Source organism: Mesocricetus auratus, unplaced genomic scaffold, assembly GCF_017639785.1.
Source record: "Mesocricetus auratus isolate SY011 unplaced genomic scaffold, BCM_Maur_2.0 Super-Scaffold_6730, whole genome shotgun sequence".
Taxonomy (NCBI): domain Eukaryota; kingdom Metazoa; phylum Chordata; class Mammalia; order Rodentia; family Cricetidae; genus Mesocricetus; species Mesocricetus auratus.
Genome location: NW_024429184.1, coordinates 93,280,544 through 93,306,777, shown reverse-complemented (window position 1 = coordinate 93,306,777; position 26,234 = coordinate 93,280,544). Strand labels below are relative to the sequence as shown.

At 47.2% G+C, this 26,234-nt stretch overlaps 1 protein-coding gene across 4 annotated transcripts in view; it reads right to left on the bottom strand.

Moving 5' to 3' along the window:
- Positions 1–26,234, bottom strand: part of Arhgef37 (Rho guanine nucleotide exchange factor 37) — a 57,713-nt gene that overhangs the window by 10,842 nt on the left and 20,637 nt on the right. For 3 of the 4 annotated variants that reach the window (XM_040741745.1, XM_040741743.1, XM_040741744.1), the window contains exons 2-9: positions 17,962–18,158; positions 16,922–17,048; positions 13,398–13,545; positions 6,444–6,643; positions 4,782–4,912; positions 4,005–4,109; positions 3,025–3,135; positions 1,624–1,953 (exon numbers count right to left, since the gene is read on the bottom strand). In XM_040741745.1, coding sequence (XP_040597679.1) covers positions 1,624–1,953; positions 3,025–3,135; positions 4,005–4,109; positions 4,782–4,912; positions 6,444–6,643; positions 13,398–13,545; positions 16,922–17,048; positions 17,962–18,147 — 1,338 coding nt within the window. In that variant the 5' untranslated portion in view covers positions 18,148–18,158. Of the gene's footprint in view, positions 1–1,623; positions 1,954–3,024; positions 3,136–4,004; positions 4,110–4,781; positions 4,913–6,443; positions 6,644–13,397; positions 13,546–16,921; positions 17,049–17,961; positions 18,159–21,471; positions 21,802–26,234 lie in introns of all 4 variants that reach the window. The other variant, XM_040741742.1, reaches the window with a different exon arrangement.

Here is a 26,234-nt window from a genome sequence, read left to right as displayed (position 1 = left end):
AGAGCACGTGCAGCCCTCTGGGTTATTGCCAGACTCCCCGCTTTTACTTGTGACGAGGAGCCTTTCTCCAGGGCTGCAGAGAGAAGACTGTGTTTGCCATGCTGGCCTTGGCCCACAGGAGTGAGGCCAGGTGAATGACACACTGGATACATTCAAGGGAGGATTGGTAGCAGCCCTAGGCCATCTATACCACAGACCAATCAGGCAACACCACTCGGCTCCCACCACCACCCCCTTAAGCCCCCACCACATACATTTCCTATGACCATAACCTCCTCCCACAGGTGTCCCTAGCCCTGCCACCCACACTGCAGACTGGTAGAGAAGGGAGGAATTGGAGGACAGTAAAAGGATCATCCAGTCAGATTCACTCTTCTTTTTGCACAGCTCCGGGCCTACTTCAACTCAGAAAGTATGCCCGAGGCAGAGCCCTGTACTAAATACTGAGGGCCAGAAGAGGGGCCACTCACATCCCCGTGCCCCACCCCTGGCTGAGGGAGGACTCCAGCAGAAGGCAGGCTCTGGTAAGCACCAAGCAGTAATGTATCCTAAGCTCTGGTGGTGTATCGAGGGAGGGAGGGTGAGGAGGGGATAGTTCCCACTCCCCCAGAGCAACAAGGATTCTGAGTGCTTCCTGAGAAGACGACTCATCTGCCACCGTGTAGCAGACATTGAAGGAGGCCTGGGGGCCAGCTGAGGAGGTGTCTCCAAGCTGAAGAAGAGCTTGTAGAAGGAGGCATGGTGACACTCAAGCAGGGTTTTGGAGGGAGGGACATAGACTGGGAAGGTGGCTGGAGTGAGGAGGTAAGGAGACAGGAAGTGGGGATGAAGGAGAGTCCAGGGTGGGGCGTCAGATGACAGGAAACACAGAAGGCAATGTTGGAATGAAAAGCGTGGAAACAGCTCCCAAGGCCTGACTCATGAGCCGTTCAGCCCTGACGTAAACATTATAGAGCAAGTTGAGGAACTGCCACCAGCTCCCTCCTGTGCCAACTCAGACTTCTGAATTCTCCACCGCAGGTTTGCACGTGGGGGCTTGTGGAGAGCTCGTTGAGATCTGCCCATGCCTTCAGCATGAGTTCCTTTTCAAAGACTCGGGCACGGGGTTCAGAGTTCTGTCACTGCACAGGCAGGGCTCAAAACCTCCTGCCGTTTGGGCATCTCTGCGCCAGCCATCCCCCTCTCTGGGCCCTGGCTTTTTATTATTATTATTATTCTGAAAGGACCACATACTGTAGAGGATAGCTTTGAGGACTGAGTGAGGCGCACAACAGGAAATGGCTGTTAGCAGTACCGGTAGGCGTCCCAGCTGGACACACCTACTCCTGACTAGAGAGAAGAGACTCCCGTCTTTGTCACCATCTCCTCATCTCCCCCAGGGACAGGTCTGCTGCTGTTTTCTCAGCTCCCGAGTCCCAGCATGACCTAGGCTGGCCTAGAGCCCAGTCTGGCCTCTGTCTCTACTGAAGGAGGGAGGAGAGGCATGAGAGACATCTCAGGGTCCCCGCTGGGTCCTGGGTCCCAGCTGCCTGTCTGGCCCATTGTGTCTCCATTTCTGCCCTGACGACAGCGAGGGTCTTGCCCAACTGTGCTCTACAGCAGCCTTAGTCCCAGTAGCCTTACCAGGGCCACGCTGCTCTCTGCCCGTCGCAGCGCCTCCTCAGCAAGCTCCTTCTGGAGGACCACAAATGTGCGCAGGATCTGGCCCAGCCACTGCGTGACTAGCTGGTTAAACCGTGGGAGCTCAGCCACCAGCAGGGAGTTGAGTGCCTGGTACGTGTGCCGGGCAGCCTGCTCCTCGTAGGTCACACTGCCCACATCCAACAGTTTCTCTTCCACTCGCTCAAAGTCCAAGAGTTTGTCCAGACGCTTCTTGATCAAGTTCCGAGGGCCAGCCAGGGCTCTGGCCAGGCTGCACAGTGGTTCCCACACCAGGCCTTTCAGTCGCTGCTTCTGCAGGGAAAGGGGAGCTTGGGAGTTGGGATAGGGGGTGGCAAAGGGCAGGGGCTGGGGGGTGTGAAGGCAGGGAGCTGGGGTTCTAGGCCCCCCATTGACAAGCTGTGACTTGTAGCACACCCTAACCTCCAGCTGCCTAAACTGTGGATTGCAATCCGTGTAGGGTTGTGACTGAATACGGGTGTTGAAAAAGATTTGGTAAAAGCTTTCTGAACATGCAATGACCCAAATTACTTCTGGAAAGTGTACTTATGTGAAGTGATGGTCTCAGCATTGATGATTATAACATCGAAACGTTCATCAACTGTGAAACCATTTGAAGATGTTCTGTTGTCTAGAGATCTTGTGTCTGTATCAAACCCCTTATGTAAAAATAAATAGCACATCATCTCATTTGCACAGATTTGCTGTTACCTTTAATAATCAAATTGTATCTATAGCAAGAATTGTTGTAAAACAAATTTCCTTATGATTTATTATCAGTAAATTTGTATACCTCTAATCTATACCTGTAGATCCAGGTCACATAGAAGTTCCTCAGGTAATGAGGTCAGTGTGGGAAGGCTTCAGAAGTCCTGCTCTAACCTCGCCGAGTCTTGTCTTATAGTTTGATAATAGGGATGGTATGTAGTGTACACAGAGCGCAGCCCAGGGAAGGTTATCAATCCCTGGCACTTCTTAGTGCTGTTATTATATAAAGAGCTCGAAACAGATTTGCATAGAATGCTACTTTGTGACTCAGACCCCATCTGTGCAAATGACCCAGAAGATAGCACTCTCTGGGCCTCGAGCTCGCATTAGCAGAATGGGGCTATTAATAGTGTCTCACCCCAAAGCGTGTGTTGAGGGTAAATGAGGTCAAGAATGGAAAAGGTGGGCACGGCGCCTGGTACAGGGTGCAGCTCGCTGCGCATCGGCTGGGTTATTTTTATCAGTCTGTGCAGGAATAGCACTCCCTCCCCTACTGGCTACAACAATTGTATAAGTGCCTGACTTCTAAATATTACTCTCATCAGCTCTACCATCTGCCTATCAAAGTAGGGGGTGGGGGCCGGAAATCCCACTCACAAACTGCAGGAGGGCCTCGAGGTGAAGGTCCTTGGCTAGGCTGCAGTACTGTTCTGCAGGACCCCCTGGGATGTCCACAATCCACTCGTGAGGCCGAAAGCAGAGGAAAGCCTGGGACCAACAGAGAGAGGTGATTAGGTCCCACCATGGCCGCCTAACTCCTAACCCGCAATTCCCAAGCAGCTTTCCAGGCCCTCCACGTACAGCCTCATTACAAGCTAGCCCTGGGGGATTAGAAAGGTCTCGCTGAGCTGGAGGCCGCATCTCCTCCCCACTTTGGCACCTGTGAGCATCGCACCTATCTCTGTGCCCCCTGGGTGATTCTTTTGCCAGGTTTATGACCTACAGATTCTATTCATGTTTTTCTGTAAGCCAACTACTCCTATTCAAATCAATGCATTACAAAAGAAAAGGCCAGCTGGGTGTTGGTGGCGCATGCCTTTAATCTCAGCACTCAGGGAGGCAGAGGCAGGAGGATCTCTGTGAGTTCGAGGCCAGCCTGGTCTACAGAGGAGTGCCAGAACAGGCTCCAAAGCTACACAGAGAAACCCTGTCTGGAAAAACCAAAAAAAGAAAAAAAGAAGGAGGAAGAAGAAGTGGAAAGAGAGAGAGAGAGAGAGAGAGAGAGAGAGAGAGAGAGAGAGAGAGAGAGAGAGAGAGAGAGAGAGAGAGAGAGAGAGAAAAGACAAGACTGGGGTTGGAAAGATGGCTCAGTGGTTAAGGGCACCTGCTGTTCTTGCAGAGGACCTGGGTTCAGTTCCCGGCGTGGCAGCTCACAGCCATCTGTAATTGTAGGTCCAGGGGATCTTTGACCCTGACCCATGACAACTCCGATGGGCTGAGAAGCTGCCTTTAGCTCCCAGTTTTGTGGCTATGGGTTAGTGTACTTGCCAGCCTCCTGACTGACACACCCCAGAGTCCCTGCAGCTGGTACCTCTGCAGCTTGTGGGCCTGGCATTTGGACTCTGCATGCTTCTCACCTCCAGATTATCCATGTAAGCAGCCACATTGCTCTTGAGCTCCGTCACACACAAAGACACCCACTGGAATCTCTCCTCGAGGTCATCAAATTCCTTGTCCTCGGTCTGTAAGTCAAGTCATCCATGTGAGGGTCAGAAGATCCACAAGGGGGCAGTGTGCAGCCATATTCCGTGCCTTGGGAAGTCACTGGGGACAACCTCTCCACAGAGAATGCAGAAAGACAAAGAGCCGGCTCATCCAGCTCTGCAACTGGAGTGGGGCGGTTAAAAGGTGGTGTGGACCGCGTGTGGTGGCGCATGCCTGTAAGCCCGAGGAGACCGAGGCAGGAGGATGGCGAGGTCAGCTGAATGGCATAGCGAGGCCTCCTCTCAAAAGCAAACAGCAGTCAGACTATGGGATTGGACACTGGAGTGTGAGTCCTGGCTCACTTGCTTCCTAGATGTGTGGCTGTGGGCAGACATTTCATCTCCTGGGGGCCTCTGCCTCTCTGTGGGAAAATGAGATGAGGATGCATGCTTAGCCCTGCAGCTCAAACGCTATTGCTGTGGAAGAAGTACGCACACATCCTGAGTAGCTACTAGGAACCGTTCAGACCGGCGCTCTGCCCGAACTCCTTCCCTAGCTCTCCTATAAGGAAAGAGCCCCCAATACTGGCTGTTGAGAGTCAAGAGGTGTGCCTCATCGTGGTCCCTCATTCTCTGCTTCAGCGGCCTCGCTTCCCGAAGGTACCTCACCTTGCTTTCCTCCCTTCACCTTCCCCACCAGCACGCGCTCACCCTGGGTACCAGCCCCGCCTCCTGCTTCAGCAGCTGGCTCAGTCTGGTGGTCTTCTTGGAAAGCGTATGGGTGTTGATGCGGGCCAGCCGCTCCCGAAGGCTCAGCTGCTCCACCTTGGTGTACTTTAAAGCTGCCATGACACGGAAGAAAAGGGCTTTGTGGGTGACTGAGGCTGACCCAGGGAGCAAACAGCCCCACATTCTCCTGACTCGGCACTCTGCTCCACCAAGTTACATCTAGCAGGATGGTAAGTCCCACAGGGAAGCCCAGTGTTTGAGTCCTCTTTGCCCCGGGTATGAGTCCTGGCTGAAGAGTGCTGGACTCTAACAGGTCACCACTCTGTGGCACCCCGGTTTCCTTTTCTGTAAAACGAGGACTCCCATCTTGTAGGGCTGCTGGGAGAGTCACCTAAGATAGCAGGTGTAAAGAGGCATTTTTCCAGGTTCCCCAGCCAGTTTCATCAAGGCAAACCAAAACCACATTTCCCTCTCCCGACTCAGCCCTCTCCACATGGATGAAGAGACAGGCATGGGAGAAAACCTGAAGACCTCAGGCCTAAGTTTGGAACTTAACTCTGTTTACTACAGTCCAGTGACTACAAGCAAATTGTAGACCTGTTTACCCAGCCCGGAAATGAGACTGACTGGCTGACCTCAGCCGTTGCAAGGATCCAATAAGATACTGAAATAAAAAGGATAGCAGAATTAGCCAAGTATATATATATACTTGGCCTGGAGGTGGTGGTGCACATCTTTAATCCCAGCACTTGGGAGGCAAAGGCAGGCAGATCTCTGAGTTTGAGGCCAGCCTGGTCTACAGGGTGAGTTCCAGGATAGCCAGGGCTAAACAGAGAAACCCTGTCTCGAAAAAAAGCAAAACAAACAAACAAACACTGGACTTCGTATATGTGCATGGAAGCATCACACTCGGCCCCACAGGTATTTGTGAATTTGAGGCAACTGTTGTAAAAAGAATTAAAGGGTTAGAGAGCCAGAGAGAAGAGCACTGGCTGTTCTTCAAAGGACCTCCTTCCGTCTGGTTCCCAGCGCATGCACGGCGGCTCACAACTCTACTTCCAGAGGGTCTGACACCTTCCTCGGTGTGTGTGGTACACAGACATACATGTAGGTAAAACACCTCTACACACCCACAAAATAAAAAGGAGTACTTTTTAAAAGTCAACATGAGCTATATTTTCATTATCATGCTCTTAGTGGGCACCTGGGTTTCATTTTGCAAACTTTTCTAACGCAGCAACCTAAGAGGTGAATGCATCCCACACTTTAATACACTTTACCTCCAGCGGTGATGGGGATTAAACCCAGGGTCTTGCAGGGTGGTGGTGGCACACACCTTTGATTTCAGCACTTGGAAGGCATAGGCAGGTGATCTCTGTGAGTTCAAGGCCAGCCTGGTCTAAAGAGTGAGTTCCAGGACAGCTAGGGCTATTACACAGAAAAACCCTGTCTTGGAAAACAAAAAAATAAAACAAAAGCAAAAAACAACAACAACAAAAACCCAGGGCCTTACCCAGACAAGCAGCACCCCATCAGCTGGCCCCCATGCCAGCCCACACCATTCTCATTCTAGATGAAGCGATCTCAGGGTGAGTTTTGGAACTAGAAATGCTGCCCCGTATGCACCCTAAACACAACCCTTACCCACTTCCTTGCGCATCTTGTACTCATTGATACTGCTGTTGACGTCCTGGAGGGCAGAGGTGGCTCTCTGAAGGACAGGGTGGGCACTGGCATCCATGGGTGTGTTCTCCAGGATTTTCTGCAGCAGCAGGGGGAACTTGGTAATCCTCTGCAGAGGGATTACAAGCAAGAAACTGAGACCTGAAGGTCCAGCTTGCGGCCTGGGGGAGAAGGTTGTTGTTAGGCAGGTAAAAACCATCCTTTAGGGGACTAGAAGGTTTGGGCTGGTGACCCAGCTCTGTCACTTAGCTCAGTGTGTTATCAGGCAGTCCACTGTCTCCCGGCAGTCCTTCGTGAAACTTATGGAGTCTAGATATTGGGCAGACAGAGCCCTTCCTGGGCTTTGACTCCTGGTCTGTAAAATCCAGGGCTCTATCAGCCATATTCACCCTCTCAGCAGCAAACATGACTGGCCACACCCTCTTCCTTAGCAGGTGTGACTCAACAGGACCCAGAGACCCTGTGTCCAGTGTCCCTAGAGCATTCCAGAGACCCCTTTCCTCCACATGATCCCTTGGTGACCTCATGTGATCCCATAGCTTTCAATGTACCCCAAGCCCCCATTTCCAGACTCCCATGCTCAAGTGCCCTCAACTGTGACTTCCTATCTCTTCTCAGATAGTGTCCCAGGAACAACTCCCAGCGGTCACCCACTTGATATTTCACTTAACAAACAGGTTGTTGCTTTTAAACAGTTGGAGAGCCAGTGGGTGGCTCAGCAGGTAAAAGTGTTCGAATCAGAGGACCTGAGTTTGTCCCCAGCTACATGGAAGAGGGAAGCGATTCCCACACGTTGTCTTCTGGCCGCCACACACACACACACACACACACACACACACACACACACACACACACACACACACGCGCGCGCGCGAGCTCATGTGCTAAATAAATATAATAAGTGTAAAATTTTAATCTAAAAATGCTTTGAAAAACCACAGGAACATAATTTTTAGAGTATGTGGGGAAAAGTCACAACTCCACTTAAATAGTTTAGCATAAAAATAAAGATACTGATATGTTAACTCTTTCTCATTTAAGGTGGTAGCTGTGAGTATATTCTTCACATCACCCTCGTGTTTTTTTTTTTTTGTAAATTTGGAATTTTAATTAGAAAATGTTTTTTAAACAGCACTGTGGGTGGGACTTTTACACTTGGGTATACGACAGACTCCGCCTGCTGGGTGTCTGAGGTTTCATCAGGATTCCCCAGGTCAAGGGCACCTGGGGAGCGGCTACCGCAGGCGGGTAGAATTCCAGCCCCTAACCGGCTCAGTGTGCCTCCTACAAGACTCACAAATGCTCCTAGGGGCCAGTGGCCAACACCTGTAAAGAAGCCCTCAACTCCTCCTAAGGGAAAGCCTTCAGACCAAATGTTCTGTAAAGAACTGCTCAGAGGCCAAGAACAGACATAGCAGGTGGGAGCCCTGGATGGCAGTGGGTGGAGGGTGCCTGCACTGTCCATCTGCTCTCCCAAGGGTGTCCTGAGCTCAGATAACTGTGGGCAGGCATTTTGGAAACTCCATTCTAGGCTGACTGACATTCCATGGGAAAGAGCCAGCTGCCTCCCAGGGACAACTGTCACCTCAGTACAAATCAGAGGCAAGGGGCCCTGAAAGAGACGCCTGCATTCTTTTTTCTTTTTTCTTTTTTCTTTTTTTTTTTAATGTCATCAGGCAGTCAGTGCAAAATGGTGGAAGCCACTCCTCACATCTGTAGCCTTCTTAAAGTTAATTCTTAAAGAAATATGCAGTCTCTCCTATAGACGATAAGAATGAAAGGACAGCCTGGGAGGCTGGGGGAGTGTGGTAAGAGAGGGATTCTTACATTCTCTGGGGATTGTCACTGGCTGAGATCTTGGACAGTTAGGCAATTTTCAAAGTACACAAATCCTTTGCTCCACCAACCCCAGCCTAGACAATATCTACCCACAGAAATCTTGGCTCAAGCAAACTAGGATAGAGGTCAATTGTTCAGCAACTCCATGATTAAAAAAGAAATCCACTGGAGAGATACCTTGCCCAACCTAGACACAAGGCATGGGAGGTGGAGGGTGCCTTGGTCCTGCCTCAAAGAGATGATGGGACAGACTTAGACTTCCTGGGGGGAGGCCTTACCCTCTCCGAGGAATAGATGGGAGGTGGGGGAGAAGGGATAGAGGGAGTGGGGGAGGAGAGGGGAGAGGGGGAACTGGGATTGGAATGTAAAAAATAAATTAATAAAAATTATTCTTTGAGAGAAAAAAAAAATCCATCAGGCAGATGGTGGTGGTGCACTCCTTTAGTCCTAGCACTCAGGAGGCAGAGACAGGTCTACAGATCGAGTTCCAGGTCAGCCTTCAAAAGGTGCAGAGAACCCTTTTCAAAACAACAACAACAACAAAAATCCATCACTAAAAGAATGGGTGAGTAGAGTCTGTGAGTTGTCCTGGAAGGAACACGGAGGAATTATTCACACTATCATGAGGCAATAATCACAGCTGCAGTTAAACGAAAGTTCTAGAATAGCGTAAAAGGCTCTTTAAAAACAACGCCCCCTCTTCTCTGCCTCCCTCTGTATCCTTCTATCTCTAACGACACAGAAGAAAACTGAACAGAGGATGGTAACCCTCAGCCAAAGGAAAATGGACTTCATGGATTTGAGTATGATTTGAATATTACTTTTATATTTAAAATAAATACAGCTAGCTGATAAGGGAAAACAGAAGTTGTTTTCCTTCTGCAAACACTGATGCGCCAGACAAGCCTCCTAAAACTTTGGCTTCCAGGGCTGACCCACCTCTGCCAAGCAAGCCTCCTTTGCCACAATACAGAGCTCCCTGCCTGGTCTGTTTCTGTCCTAAGGGGTGGGCTATCCTTACTGCTAATCCAGTTGAAGGTGAAGTCATCAGTACCCACTCTGAAATCACAGGGAATCTCGAGGGCTGTCTTACTTTTCTACTACTGCGGTAAAACACCATAACCAAGACAGCTTACAGAGCAAAACAATTAATTTAGGGCTTACAGGTGTAGAACAGAACCAGGATTGGGGGAACAATGGCACGGCAGCAGAATAGCCCAGAGCTCACATCTAGATCCACAGATTGGAAACAAAGAGAGAGCTAAGGGGGAAATGGCAACGCCCTGCATACAGACCTGAGCTACAGAGAGTAGCTTGGGGGTCTCACATGAACACTCGGAGCCTGAACAGGGCCTCAAAATGTACTATGAGTTCAAGAACCAAACTATTTCTGGGACTCTCGGACATTGCCAAGTCATATGACACTCACTGGGCTTTTTCCACACTACCTTTGATACGTAAGACTCAGGCTATTTGCAAGGGTATCATCCATTCTCATTTCCCTACCTCCCTGGCGGGTGAACCACAACATTATCTTTAGTGCCTCATGCACAGGGAAGTCAGGGCTGCCCGCCCTGTGCGTTGCCATCCTTGGGTACATTCACCCTCTGCTCCTTCGTTTTCTTGTGCTTCTGAAGCAGAACAGCTTCAGGACTTTCCCTGCCTCCAAACTAATACTACACATAGAGCAAGCTAATTTTAGAGCGCCTGCTCATAGCTTCTGGAGTTGTGGTGCCTGAGTGCACACTGAAACCCACATTACTAGAAAATGCATTCCTCTTCTTCCTACTTCACGCCAATATAACATTAACTATAGCATAGATGGATGGATGGATGGATGGATGGATGGATGGATGGATGGATGGATTGATAGATACATACATACATACATACATACATACATACATACATACATACATGGTACATTTTCCATTTTGTTGCAGCATAATAAGTACACTTACTGACAGGACTGAGAACCGCAGTGTGACACAGTTCCTGCCTGGCTGAGATGACTAGAATAGCTGGGACATATTTAGTGTCCCTTGTGCCATGTGTCTACACTCCACCAACTGCTGTTAGGGCTCCCACCAGACCTACAAGGAAACTGGGTTTGAGATGTGAAATGGCTCTCACAAGGAGGGGCTGAGCCAGACCTGCCACCATGCAAGCCCGGCTCCAGACCTGCAGAACCAGGACAAACAGCGGCCTCACTGCCACCCAGTGATTGCTTCTAGCATGGCTGGAGAGAGCTGAACTCATGGGAAGTGTCTCACCTAAGTCTCTGCTGCTTTGGAAAAATGAAAGGCTCTGGCCAGAGGGGACTCACATTCCCATATGCAACATATGCAGATGGTTTGCCAAGGATAATGCCTTCAAATGTTGTGTGACTTTGAAGCTCCCTCAACCAATGCTGTCCATTTCCGTAGTCCCTTCTGGACTGGTTATAAAGCTGATCTGAATGGCCAAGAATTCCAGTGGTTTGCACCCCCTCACCTGCACTTGAGCCCTGTGACTGTCAAGTGAACAAAACAGCGCACAGGCCACGTGCCCAGACCTGAGCTGGCTCTGTGTCTCAGGTACTTGGAGGAATCCAGCAAAATCAGCAATGCTGACCTGCAGTTGATGGTGGATCCATGGGAAGGCTCAGCCAGGAGCAGAGTGTCCATTTGCTGAGCCCAGCTAAACTGATACTGTGCAGAAGTGTAAGCTAAATAAATGTCCTATTCTTAGTATTTTTGCATCTGTTTGTGATGTATGTATGTGGGCATGTATGGGCCACAGCACGCGTATGTGACCAGAGGACAACTTATGGAAGTCTGTTGTCTCCTTCCACTATATTCTGGAAAGGGAACTCAGGCAGTCAGGTCGGGAAGCAGGCAAGTGCCTTGCCTTAGGGTTTCTATCACCGGGAAGAGACACCACGGCCACGGCAACTCCTGTAAAGGAAAACATTTAACAAGGGCTGGCTGGGCAACTCCTGTAAAGGAAAACATTTAGCGAGGCCTGGCTGGCTCACAGTTTCAGAGGTTTAGCCCATCATCATCACGGTGGAGCACGGAGGCGTGCAGGCAGACATGGTTCTGGAGAAGCAGCTCAGAGTCCTACATCTCTCGGGCAACTGGAAGTGGTTGTCTGAGACCCTGAGCAGTGTCCTCAGCATACATGGGACATCAAAGCCACCTCTACAGTGACACACTTCCTACAATAAGACCACATCTACTCCAACAAAGCCACACCTCCTAATAAAAGCCATTTTTTTCTTTTCAAATCACCACATGCCTTTACCACTACCAGCCCAGTAAATGTTGTTTTAAGGTATTGTTTGGGTTGGTTATCTGACAGTTACTGACGGCAACAATCTCCTAAGGCCATGCCACGCTCTACACAGGGTCTGTTATCTCCCTTATACCACAGTCTCCACCCCTCCCGTTTGTCCCACTTGGGCTCTGGCTTCCCCAGTTTCTAAAATCTGCCTCTCTCCCATAGAAACACCTAATGGCCCCCGCAAAAGCCTACATTTTCTAAACCAATGAGAAGAAAATACCTTTTTTTTCTGTTTTTAGGATCTAGGACATGGAACTTGAAAAAGAGACTCTGATAGAAGGAGGGGAGTGAAAAGTGAGAGAAAGACAAGGCAGATGAGGAAGGCTGGTGGGCTTCACAGGAAATGACATCACTGCACACACCTGCTTTAACACTCTTTCTGGGGCATAGAGGAGCACCTGAGGAAGGTAACAGTGACTCCTCTGTCCTCCCTCCACCACGCTGGTTTCTGAAAATGGACCGTCAATTTCCACTTGGCAAGCTTTTTAAATTTTGTTTGGGGGTTTGTGGTTGTTTCTGGGTTTCATTGTTGTTGGCTTTGTAGTGTTTTGTTTATTAAAAGGATCTTGCTATATAATCCTGGCTGGCCTGGAACTCTCTATGTAGACCAGGCTGACCTCAAACTCACAGAGATCCTCTTGCCTCTGCCTTCTGAGTGCTGGGATTAAAAGTGTGCGTCAACATGCCCAGCCACGTTTTGGATTTATGAGATATGGTCTTGCGCCCAGGCGAGCCTTGAACTCATGGCAATCCTCCTGCCTTGGCCTCTTTAAAAAACATAAATAAGACCAGCCCTCTACATGAAGAGCTAGAGGCAAGCAATGGCTGCCAAGGGAGGAAGAATCTCCTGGTGTGAACCCCCTGACGAGGCCTCATCCTGACCTAACATGCGTCTTAGGGTTTAGTGACACACTGCTCCAGAAAGTCTGCGGGAGACGAAAGACACCTGATGCTGACAGGACTATACATGGACACCTTTACCCGGGAGGTTTTAATTACCAAAATTGTCCATACATATCCCCTCTGATGTATCCATTCCACCCCTGAAAAAGTACCTTGTGGCAGAGTAAGATGACTGTGGAAACTGAAAAAAGGGCTGTGGCCCACTTACAACATTGAGAGAATGGAAACAAACCAAATGTCTACCCACAGACATGGGTCATGCCACCAGTATGACCACCTGGAGGAAGAGTTACGCTGAGGGTCAAATGACGAGGAATGGCATGCGTTTACTCGTAAGGACCTCCAGGACGGTGAGAGATGTAACTGGCTTCCGTTTACAAGTTCACCCAGGCGGTGGTGGCAAGACACCTTTAATCCCAGCACTCAGGAGGCAGAGGCAGGCGGATCTCTGTGAGTTCGAGGCCAGCCTGGCCTATGGAGCAAGTTCCAGGACAGCCAGGGCTACACAACGAAACCTTGTCTCAAGAGACAGAGAAAGAGAGAGAGAGGAGAGAGAGAGGAGAGAGAGAAAATAAGATTAGATATTTGTAACCACTGTGCATGTGAAAAAGAGAAAATATAAGCGCTGGTACGTGAAAAAGAGCACTAGCTACAAAAATCCAAATGGACAGGAAATGCACAGGTGCACGAGAAGGTGTGGAGCCTCGTTTGAGACCACTGAGGTATGTGTGAGCACTGCTTGGCAGTAAGGCCTTCCGAACTGAGGCCTAGCTGCTGGCACAGGCCCGAAGCAGCCTGAGCCGACCCGGGCAGGATCAAGACTTGGCTGTCTCTGGACGTGTTACTCACACGGCTGCTTCGATGATGCCCTGGATCGACTTCTGTAGTTCCGGATCCTTCTGGTATGCCTTGACCAGCAGCAGGGCCTGGTCGTAGTTGGCACAGTAGATTTTATAGACTTGTTCAAACTCCTCTTGGAATTCTAGGAACAAGTTACCTGATGGCGAACAAGCGGCAAGAGTTATCCAGGGCAAGTGCGCATGTCCCTTGCTTGTGCGCATGTCCCTTGCTTGTGCGCATGTCCCTTGCTTGGAAGGGTAGGTGGGGCCTGCTCTGTGGTGAGGCTGCCAGCATGTCACTATGTACAAGCAACCTAGCCTTCCTGCATCTGTTTTTCATCTGTTTCATAAAGTTGCTGCATGGGTAACAGTCCAGGTTCTGCAGTATTGGCTGTCCTGGAATTCACTTTGTAGACAAGGCTGGCATCTAACTCACAGAGATCCACTTGCCTCTGCCTCCCAATTTCTGGGAATAAGGTGTGCACCATCACCGCCAAGCTGAATCCAGGTAATTAAACTGTACGTCATGACCCCTCGTGGGGCTGGCTGCAGACCTGAAAGTGGGGTCTAGGAAAGTTTGGGAAGAGCAAAAGGTTTCCAAACACAGGGCACCCGAGATTAGTTCTAAAGCAGACCTGTAACGAATCTGAGGTGTTTCTGGTCACACCCACCTATCATGTTGCAGCCTTGGTTCTGAACACACAACATTCCCACTCTGCCCTGCAGATGTCATCATGCCACAACTCCAGTGAACACTGCCTGCAACAGCTTGGCTCAGACTGGAGACTACTGCATGATAGGCACTGCGGAGGAATCCTCACTGTATGCACAAAGTATTCTGCTCTTAGAGAAACATAATATCAGGGCTGGAGAGATGGCTCAGCAGTTAAGAGCACTGCCTGCTCCTCCAAAGGTCCTGAGTTCTATTCCCAGCAACCACATGGTGGCTCACAGCCATCTGTGATGAGATCTGGTGCCCTCTTCTGGCCTGCAGGTGTACATGCAGTCAGAACACTGTATACATAATAAACAAGTAAATATTAAGGGAAAAAAACAACAAAAAACCCAGAATGTTTAGTTAAGGAAAACAAAGACTTGTGATATTTGTCTACTATCATTCCACATGTATCAAATTAGTGTGTCTTTGGATTACATTGTGTTGGAGTACCTGACTTGTCTACTTGAGAAGGCTAGAGAAATAGCATTTGCCATCCTTTCAGAGGATGTGAGCTTGGTTCCCAGCACCCATACTGGGCACCTCACAATCACCTGTAACTCCAGCCCCAGAGAATCCAGTGCCCTCTCCTGGCCTCTGGGGCACCTGAGCACAAGTGACATATATACACACACAGGCTCACATACGCATAAATAAAAAATGTATTTGCTGCTTGACTTGAGTTTCATTTTTAAAAATTTAGTTCCATTTTTAAAATTTGGCTTTGAATTAGTACAGAACTGGCAACAAATTTTTTTAAACGACCCTGAATACTTCTACCAACCTTTGACCTGTCTGCCTCTGCCCACTGAGTGCTGAGGAATCTTAACAATTGCTTTGTGCCTGTTGTAGTTTCCGTATTCATTTCCCCAGGATCAGCAGGTTGAACAGCCTCACAAATTAACGGAACATTAGAAATTTTCATGTTCTTTCCAATTGAAATGTTATTTTCATCATTTTTTTTAAAAAAATCACTCGATGGTCTACAAAGCGAGTTCCAGGAGAGCCTCCAAAACAATACAGAGAAACCCTATCTCGAAAAACCAAAAAAATAAAAATAAAATAAAATAAAAAAAATCACTCGAAGCCGAGCATTGGTGGCGCACGCCTTTACTCCCAGCACTCAGGAGGCAGAGGCAGGTGGATCTCTGTGAGTTCGAGGCCAGCCTGGTCTACTGAACGAGTTCCAGGACAATTGCCAAAGCAATACAGAGAAACCCTGTCTCAAAAAACAAAACAAGACAAAAAAATCACTCTCCTGCCCTACAGTTAAATTGTGTCGAACATTTCTTTAAAGAAAAAGAGTGTCTTATTGAACCCGTGAGGACTTTTCTCACCATTGTCATTCCCTGAACGATACAGTATAACTACCTTCTATATGTCGCTGACACTGTACTAAATGTCATAACTGGTCTAAAGACAGTTTCAAGTACACACAGGAACTTCAGGAGGTTTATGCTAATACTGTGTCACTTTATACAAGGGACTCACTTGAACACCTGGGGGAGGGTTGGGGGTGTCATGGGAAGCCGTGGTTCACAGATACCGAGGGATGATTATGTGTTACAGATATCAAAGTGAAGGCAAACCAGATCACAGACTGGGTGGTGGCTGGGGAAGAGGACGTCTGTCTGAAGAAGGGCTTCCACGGATAAAGTGACCATCTGCCAGAGAGCAGAAGTAGCCAACCCCAGGAAGCTGGGGGGAGGGACAACCCCCAAGCCTGCGAATGGCAATGGCAAGGCCCAGAGTCAGGCAACTCTGGCCCAAGGACAGCCACAGACCCTGCTGAGTCTGGAGCAGAGCAGGCCAGGCGCAAAGGAGAGGAGACAAATGGGGCACTAGAGCCAAGTTGCATGGGACATCAGAGTAAGTGGGGTGCAGCCAGGCACCCTGCTTGTATTCCAATGGTGGCAGGAAGCCGTGGGAGTGGTTTGAGCTGGGGGGGGGGGTCTCACGTCAGTCAGCTTCATTTCAAGAGTAGCTACAGTAAAGCTAGAACAGCACGGAGGAGATGAAACAGACCCCGTACAATATCCTAAAGTGTTCTGCGTCTTTAAATATGAAACCATTTACTTATAGAGGACAGGTGGAATGGGAATGGGAAGAATAAAGGAATAGGGTGGTACTTAGGGATAAGAGACAAAGAAGACAGCGTTATCAAAAATAAGGTTCGGGTGGGGATGTTGCTGGAGAGTTGGCTCAGTGGCTAAGAGCAGTGGCTGTTCCTCCAGAGGACTCGGGTTCAATTCCCAGCACCCACATGGCAGCTCACACCTGTCTGTAACTCCAGTTTCAGGGTAACTTCACACAGGCATACATGCAGGCAAAACACCAATGTTTTCTATAGGCCTGACAGCGCTCTAAAGAAATAAAATCTATTAATTAAGAAAAATTAGGGGTTAGAGAGATGGCTCAGCCGTCAAGAGTACTTACCACTCTTCTAGAGAACTGGGTTCGATTGTCAGCACCCACACGAGGGCTCACAACCATTGGCAACTCCAGTTCCAGGGGATTCAATGCCTTCTCGACCCCGCAGGAGGCACCGGGCACTCAAGTGATGGGCAGACATGCATGCAGGCAAGAACATTCATACATATAAAAATAAAGGTGGATCAGCACCAGGTTGAGACTAAACTAGGAGGCACTGTGGTTTCCATGCATCCTCCCAATTCATGTGTGACAAGCTGGCTCCGGGAGGGCCCTGCTGCCTCCGAGAAGCCTAGCTCCCCTTTGCTGCTTCTCCCTGGAGCCCTGGAGCACAAGCCGAGGACAAAGTCGAGGGAAAGCAAGGCCATTGGCTCGGGACTTGTGCTTACCAATCAGGCGCGCTTGTTCCTCTTCCCCGTGGCAGGCTGTCTCCTGCAGCCCCTGAAGGAATCGGCCACTCACTTGGATGATGTCATCAATGTTTGAGAACAGGACATCCAGATCTCCTGGTGGCAGCTGGAAGCGACAAAAAAGGCAGAGACTGGAGACCTGACAGGGAACAGTCCTGAGGGAACATCTTTAGGGAACACCCTGAACATTCACTCATGCTGTCTGGGGGCCTACTGCTGGTGGGAAGACTGAACAATGAAATGTTAGGAAAGATATGGGAATCTTGTGAGTTAGTCTACAAGAAAATGAGACATCAAGTCCAGCATGGCTTGGGGGCCTTGGGGGAGGTGGGGGGTTGCAGGTAGGTGGTGGTTAGCTTTGTGATTTGAATGTTAAATGTTCCCATAGGCTCACATGTTTAAACACTTCTTCCACAGCTGGGGGCATTATTTGGAAAGGCTATGGGACGCCTTGCTAGAAGAAATAGGTTATTGGAAGCTGACTTCAAGGTTTTACCGCCTGCTTCTTGCTCCCTTTTTGCCTACCCATTACCTCATTTAATTCAATATTTTTTCCTCTTGCAGAGGACCCAGGATCCCAGCACCCACATGGAGGCTCAACTCTGGCTCCTGGGATTCCCACATCCTTTCTGGCCTCCTCAGCCATCAGGCACACACAGGGAATACACAAACATACCACACACTCATATGCATAAAAATAAAACTATAAAATCGAGTTACAAAAAAATGCAATAATATTTTTATACTGTTTTAAGTTAGTTTACTATTTTATTTTGGGTTATGTTCACAGCTATCCTTGGCCTCGTATGGCCAATAGGCTACAAGTTGGACACATCTAAGTCATTCAAGGCCTTACTGAAGGTTTCATGATCAAAAACTAAAGTCCTGGGGTTTACATCCAGGCCGGTCAGGCTCCCACCCACCAAGTGGCCTTTCCAACAAGCCCAAGCAGGAATAAGAGATCTTGGAGGCAGCCCACACCTGCTCCTATGAAGTAGATGGTAGGTCTGCATCAGTACCTGCTGTAGGCGGCCCCTGATGTCTGAGGCACACAGTCGGAGCATGTGCAAGTAGGAGACCTCTGTATCGATGAGCTCTCTGATGGCCAGCCTCTGATGGAGCAGTGATCTGTCCTCAGAGGCCCTCTCCTCTGGCTCAGGACTCTCTGACGTACAGGAGGGCTCATCTGCTCCAAAGTCAGCCATGTCCACGGATTCTGGGAAAAACAAAACAAACCATTCACTTGTAAGGTAGGTCTCCTCATTGTGTATTCTGGGAAATGCTGTACCTAACTTGAAGACCAGTCATCAATGGCCTAAGACATTATTTGCAAACAGAGTCAACTGTTTATTAAACAGTCGATGAACTGTTGGTATTTGTGGGCATGACTCGACAATATGAGAGGACAAGCGACAGCTTGGGTCATTGCTGACATTTGAAGTTAATTTCCCAGGACTCAGTCAATGTACTTCCCTTAAATTTCTTTTATCCCCCCACCAAAAAATTTGGCCCGGAATCATTCATTCATTTAAAAAATACATTATGGCCGGGCGTTGGTGGCGCACGCCTTTAATCCCAGCACTCGGGAGGCAGAGGCAGGCGGATCTCTGTGAGTTCGAGGCCAGCCTGGTCTACAGAGCGAGTGCCAGGACAGCAGCCTCCAAAACTGCACAGAGAAACCCTGTCTCGAAAAAACCAAAAAAAAAAAAAATACATTATGTTGGGTTCATAGGCCATGCCCGTGTAGATATATACATGTATTCTGACCACATTTTCTCCTGATAACCAGTAATCTTTCCCTTTCATGGCCTCCCCTTTGTTCCTATATGAAACCTAAGACTCCACGAGTGAGCAAAAGCCTGTGATACCTGTTTTTCTGAGATCCACTTAACATGATAGCCCCAGGAACATCTGTTTTCCAACAAATGACACAACTCCATTCTTCCTTAGGGCTCAAAAGAAATCCTGCAGTATCTAAACCACACCATTCCTCAGTGGGTGGACATGTAGCTTGTTTCTATAACTTAGCTACTGTGAATTGTGCTACAGTAAACACTGATGTTCACGTATCTCTGGGAGGCGCTGACTCGGAGTAATGGTGAATGCATAGCTGTTGACCTACATCTCTTCTGGATCAGTTAAGTCCTCTCCCCTCTGCTCCCCATGGTTCTTGGCTCCCACCTTCAGTCACAACATAGAGCCCATGGCCAGGTGATTTTCTTTTTCCTTTTTTTTTTTTTTTTTTTTTTTTGGTTTTTCAAGACAGGGTCTCTCTGTGTAATTCTGGCTGTCCTAGAACACACTATGAAGACCATGCTGGCCTCACACTCAGAAATCCGGCTGCCTCTGCCTCCTGAGTGGTGGGATTAAAGGCGTGCGCCCCCAACGCCCAGCTTCGCCAGGTGATTTTCACAGGTCCCAGGACTGTCTCTTCATCGATGCCACCCATTCACATTTGTCCAGGATGCGTTTCCGGGTTAAAGTCCCTAAAGCAGTCATGGCACTCATTCCCTGATGCCCACAGCATCCACGGCTCCCTGCTCCTCACCCTCACCCTCCCCTCCAGCCAGGAAGAAGGCAGTGATTGGCTGTACACCCCTGTGCTTCGGCAGCTGCCGTGCCCCTCCCAGCCTCCACCCTCCAGCACTCCTCCTTTCAAAGCACGTTCCTGATCCTCGCCCTTCCAGTCTGAAACTCCTACCTCCTCATTGTCTCTGGATCTTAAAGCCATATATAAAGGCTGATCATGTGAACAAGATGACCTGAAAAATCTTTCTACTACCAAACACTTGGAGATGTCAAAACAGATGTGACTTGAGAAATCTCCAGGGAACTAAATCAGAGCAGGGGTGAGTGAGCCCGTGCCATTGCGGCTCACAGTGGACAGGGACAAAGAAACAATCATGGTCAATCTCAGCCAACTGGGAACTTACCAGGAAACAAGCTCCTACGGTGAAACGAGGAGGGGGGGAATTCACCCACCAAAGAAATAAATCAAGAAAGAGAAAGATGGAAAATATTGATTGACATACTGGAGAGGAGCCAAAGGAATCCTCAGGGGAGGGAGGGGGGATACTAGAGTTGACAGCTGGCTCCGAGCAACTTCAGAAAGTTCAAAAAAAAATCTTGAGAACAGAGTTATTAAATTATTATAGGCTTTGGTGTTTAGTTGGGGGCATTTACACAGACATTCCATAGAAAACGAAGAAACCAATAAAATCAAAGATATTTATAGCAATTTCTGTGCAAAAAAGACAAAAGACTCGTGTCCCATCTCTGGAGGAAGAAATATTGTGCACAAAGGGCCTGTGCCTGAACAGACCTCCTGGGGTTCCTTTGGTGGATTCTCACAGGCTCATGCCTCATTCTTCCCAGTCATATCTCAACATAGGTACCAAAGTCAGGTAGCTTCCCAGCCTGGAGCCTCCATGAAAGGTTAAAACCATGACCAAATACACCTGCGGTGATCTTTTCCTGTTGATCTGTTGGCAATTTATTTCAGAAGACTGAAATATCAAACTCAAATATCGAAAGTTGTCAGGTCTGAGGACAAATGCCTTTTACCCACTGAGCCAACTTGTCAGCCCAAGTTCCATTTTTTGTTTGTTTGGTTGATTTTTTGTTTGGTTTTGTTTTTTCTTTTTCTTTCTTTATTTCCTTTTTCTTTTTCTTGTCAAGCCAAAATAGTCTTTATTCAAATTTAATGGAGACAGGGGTCACTCACTATACTTTGTGATTGGTTTGGTTTTTCCAGATAGGGTTTCTCTGTGTAGCTGGCTGTCCTGGAACTCACTTTGTAGCCCAGGCTGGCCTCAAACTCACAAAGATCCACCTGCCTCTGCCTCCCAAGTGCTGGGATTAAAGGTGTGCGTCACCACCACAGAGGCTCTAGTTACATTTTTATAACATTGATGCAAACTGAAAATTAACTGGAAAAAATGAGATTTTTTTCAATTTTTCTGTAAATTAATAATAGTAATAATAATCCAACTTATGAGCTGGATCTGGAGCTCAAATTCCCGAGTGTGGTGATAAGAAACAGAGGCTGGACGCGAGACTCTGGCTCAGCGAGTGAAGGCACATTCCCAGGACACACACGGTGAAAGAAGGGACCCAACTCTTACAAGGTGTCCTCCAGCCTTCACATGCACACAATCAATAAATGTAAATTTTAAATGGCAAAAAGAAACACAAAGAGAAGTTATGGGGGGGGACCTTTATACAATGTTTCACATGGCCAGTTGCAAAATTACATAAAGTACAACCAGGGGTCTGCTGACATTGGTAGAGCCAAGATCTAGAACATTCCATGACAAATACCCTTTATCTGCCTTTTCCTCAAGGCTCCAATTCTTCCTGGGCACAGTACTCTGAAAACTAGCTTCTCAGTTTCTTTTAAAATGAGTCATCTGCTCAGTCACCCTCCTTGCCTTCCACCTGGTTTGAGGCAGGGTCTTTGTTGTTTAATTCTAGGCTTTGTACACCAGGCTAACTGGCCTTTGACCGTCCAGAGATCCCCCTGTCTCTACCTTCCATCCACTACAGATGTGCTGGCATTCCCAACGAGTGCTGTTCCAGCTTCCTGCGTGGGTTCTGGGGGTGACATGAGGCCATCGGGTGTGCAAAGCCAGTGCCTTTTCCTGCTCAGCCATCTCTCGGGTTACACTGTCATGTGCGTTCCTAAGATTCATGCTGTGTGCCCAGCAGCAGATGGCCAACAGAGAGCAAACTCAATGGCATCTTAGGAGGTTCCTTGTCTCATAATATCATGTCAGGCAGGCGGATATCTGACTTCGAGACCAGCATTGGTCTACAGAGTGAGTTCCAGGACAGGTTCCAAAGCTATGGAGAAACCCTGTCTACAAAAACAAAAAACAAACAAAAAAGTCATGGCAGGACTTTTCCTTTTTCTTTCTTGTTTGAAACTTTTGTCTCATTTTTTATTTTAATTCTATTATATATTTTTTCTTCTCTCTTCTTACTCTACAGGTCCTTTGTGCATACGTTATGGCTTCCGGTTTAGTGTTTTTATAGGATTCCTGAGTGTGCGAATGAGCTCTTTTCCCTCTGTTTGCTTGTTTTGTTCTATTCCAACGTATTAGCAGCTTTCCTTTTTTTTCTTATTGTATTTTACTTTATTGCAGTATATTTTATTATTGTCCCTTAGAAACTTGTTTGTTTTCTAAAGAGAGACAGGAAGGGGGTGGGTCCGGATGGGAGGGGAGGTGGAAAGGAGCTAGCAGGAGCAGAGGGAGGGGAAATCATAATCAAGATGCAGTTTGGGAGAGGAAAAAGAACTCTATTTTCAATAAGAGGGGAAAATATCATACTTCCAAACAGGCGTATGACTTGATGGCTCCTGCTCTGTCTTCTTGATCCTAAAAATGATTCATGTGAGAGGGACTGTGAAGGCTTGGAGCCCAGGCCTAAGGCCAAGAAAACCTAATTCCAATTGTTCATCGTTTTGGGTTTTTTGTTGTTGTTATTTTTAGACTTCTTGAGTCAGGGTCTCCTGTAGCCCAGGCTGACTTGAACTCCCATAGAGCCATTCTTGGCCTTGACTTCTTGGTCCTTTTGTCTCTACTTCTCAAGCATCAGGGTTACAGGCAATGCCCCACCACACCCAGATGCTGATATGAAGTTTTGATTCTGTGACCAATTTGCTGGCTTTCCCAGTATGCTTATCTAGCCATTCTTATTGGGTTCTTCGAATGTCTAACAGAGTGCCGAGAACATAATAAGCTCTCGGTCTGTTTTTTGCTATTGCTACTATCTTTTTTATTAAACTAGAAAGATAATATTATCATTGACCAAGTGGACGAAAAGCTATGTAAGGATATTTGCTGATTGATTTAGTTGCAAACAATCAAATTCAGGTAAATAGAGTCAGGACTGCTAATCGTGACTAAAATGATTACTGTCGTCATCATCATCATCATCGCTGCTAATAAGAACTATGAGTTATAACCTGAAATTGCAGCTATTGCCCCAAAAATAGAACTGAGAGATTGAGAGAGAGACTGAGTGCTGAGCCTGTAACTTAATCAGGTCATAATGGAGACTGATTCTTTTAGGGTTTTATTTTCACAACAGCCAATACATTTTTCTTCTCTACCTCCACCTTGGCTTAAGGCTCTCTGAATTGGATTTCTGCCACTTGATTAAAACAAATGGTTTTTTAGCCCTTGGAAGGACACAGGTCACTGGGAGTCAGCACAGACTAATAAAAGGTTTAAAACACACATACACAAAACAGGTCATGCCAGACTATCCTCATTCCCAGTTGCATCAGTAGATCAAAGGAATGCCATAGCCCATGTAGTCCAACAACCTGGCCCAGCAAGGTCTTGTGATTCTCTCAACACATCCTTAAAAACAAGTGGGTGGGGGGAAATGTGGTTGCAGAAGTTGGGTAAAAAATACATTGAAAGGCAGTCGTGTGCACTAAAAAATTGATAAAACTTGACACCAAGATGTACTCCCTGGTGTAATAGTGGCATGACTGTTAGTGAGTAACCAACTGATTTCTGATTGCATTTGAGGTCTGTTCCATAGGAACTAAAGCCTGGCACTGTAATCCCGTCAAAAGCCCATGGCTAGGAAGGTCATAAGCTCTAGTGGGGAACCTAATACTTTTGTTTTATTAGATAGAGATTTTATCAAACTGACTTCTAAATATTTGTTTATACCCATACATCTGTGTTGTTCTCAACTTTAGCAAAAGAGGCTTCTTTTTACAGTGGGCCAAAGTTAATGCCTAGACTCATAACTGGTCAGCTGAGGAGAAGTGACTGTTGAGTCCTAAATGGGTCATCTGTATCACACTTCGCTTTATCTCCTCTGCAGGGATCAGGCAGAAGACAGAGTGGAAAGACCGTAAGAGCTGGAGGATGGGGTGGGGGCATGCTGCGAAAAGTTTCTTCTGGACATGAAATGCCTGGATGATATGTATTTGAAAACTCAAAGCAGCTGTGGGTTACCTGCACAAGATGGAGACAGTCAACATTCCATCGTAGATGGGAGAGAGAATCATGAGGCTCCACCCTTAGCTGAAGAATTATTGGCAGTTTATTTCCAGGGGTGTGGCTGCTGGCAGGTTGCCCATGCTCCAGAGGATGGCTGCATACCCATGCACATGCAGGCAGAACTAGCCGAGCTCCACGGAGTATTAAAAATGGGGAGACATGAGGTAGGAAAGGGATGTGGGGATCTAGAGAGAGTGGAAGGGGGAGTTGGGTGTGTCTATGACTAAGAAACTGGATGCACATATGAAATTGTGAAATTATTTTTTAATTCTTAAAGTAAAGAACTGGTAAAATGTCTTAGTTCTGTCCTATTTGCCAATATCCACTAATTCCTCCAGTGTTTCCTATCTTAGAGGCCATCTGAGTTCAAATCCCAGCACTCCCATGGGAACCCATGTAATCTGTAACCCCAGCACTCCCAAGGTGAGATTTGAGGTAGAGACAGGAAAATCACATGGAAGCTCCTGGGACATCCAACATGGAGAATCCACCCTGGGAGTTTCCAGGCACACACAGTGCAGAGGCAGAAACAAGAGACCCTGCCTCCCAAAAGTTATACCCTGACCTCCACATACATGCCGTGGCATTTGCACACATGTGAGTGCACATGCACACAATAATAAATACATTTTTTTAAAAAAACCTAGACCAGTTTTCCTTGACTCCAATGCCCTTTCCAAAGGATCACTCCTGCCCTCAATTACAAATTTACTTATTTGTTTTATTATGTGGTGGTTCATTCAATAAAATATGAACTTTGCCAGAGCAGGGGATTATGTCTTATTTTTTCACTAATATATTACTTACTGTCTGCTCTAGAGTTATCACATAATATGTGCTCTGTTAATAAACTGAACGAATGCTATAAATGAACACAGAGAACCATGGTTAAGTTGCCACTGACACTACTGCAAGCAGAATTAGACTAATCTTACCTTATACAAGCCTTTGTTTCTTCTTGGAAGACACCAAAAAAGCTGAGGTCAGAAAAGTAATAGCAATTCCCCTTGAATTTTATACAAAGGGGAACTAGTTGTTATGTATTCCTTATGGCTGTCTCTTTCAGAAAAATTATTTTTCAATCTGACCATGTAGTAGCATGTAGTAATACCTCACCACTCTTTACAGATGCATAATATTCTTCTATGAATGTACATATGTTTCTATGGAAATATACATATATATATGTTTATTTGTTATGGGCATAGGTCTGTCTGCACAATATGATTAACCAACATACTGGATAAACAAGTGCTTGCTTCCTGTTACCTAACTTGCTCTTCTGTTACCACAGAGCTGGGCTTAGTAGTGGAATGTTTGGGTCACGTGCTCGGGTTCCTTGACTTACATGGAAATGTCTGGTTTGACATTTCTGACAGCACTGTGAGTTCATCTGCTTTGCTTCCAGGTCACCATGGACACAGTCAGTCCTTTTCATTTCTCTGAGGTTGATAACTGTGCACACCCTCTCAAGCACTTAATTGCCACCCACATCTTTACATTTAAATTATATAATTTAATTAAAGAAATAAATTTATAATAAAATATTTAAAAACAATTTTTATATTTATATTTAAACTCTTAATATTTAAGTTATGAAGGGGCTCTTGCTCATTATAGAAGTAAGTAAACAACACAGCAGGGTGTAAAGAAGAGGGTACAGTCCTTCACACTAACCACTGCCCACCCCACAGCGCACGGGATGAGAATCACCAGAAACACACCCCTATTAAGAACAGAACTCCCACCGGGCGTTGGTGGCACACACCTTTAAATCCCAGCACTCGGGAGACAGAGGCAGTCTGGTCTACAGAGTGAGTCTCAGGATAGGCTCCAAAATAAAACAGAGAAACCCTGTCTCAAAAAAACAAAACAAAACAAAAAAGAACAGAACTCCCCCTAGAAGGTTTTGGTTCAGCGGACTGGGCTGACACATTTTAGCAAATATCTAGGAGTTTTTTATGTAAGTGCTCTATAAATCACTTCTCGGGAAATTCCATTCTGTTGGGAATGCAGTAAGTGGGTCCTGGGGAGGAATGGGGGACACAGCTGCCATCGAATATGGAGGAGCCTTTTGCTGAGACAGGAATCATGTTTGCTATAGATTGTTCTCTTAAAAAAGGAAATTCAAAATGTTAGAAACAGGGGAGGCTGGAGCAACAGGTCAGCTATTTAGAGCACTGACGCCTCTCCCAGAGGACCTGGATTCAATCCCCAGCACCACATGTCAGTTCAAAACTGGCTGTAAAGCCACTTCCAGGGGATCA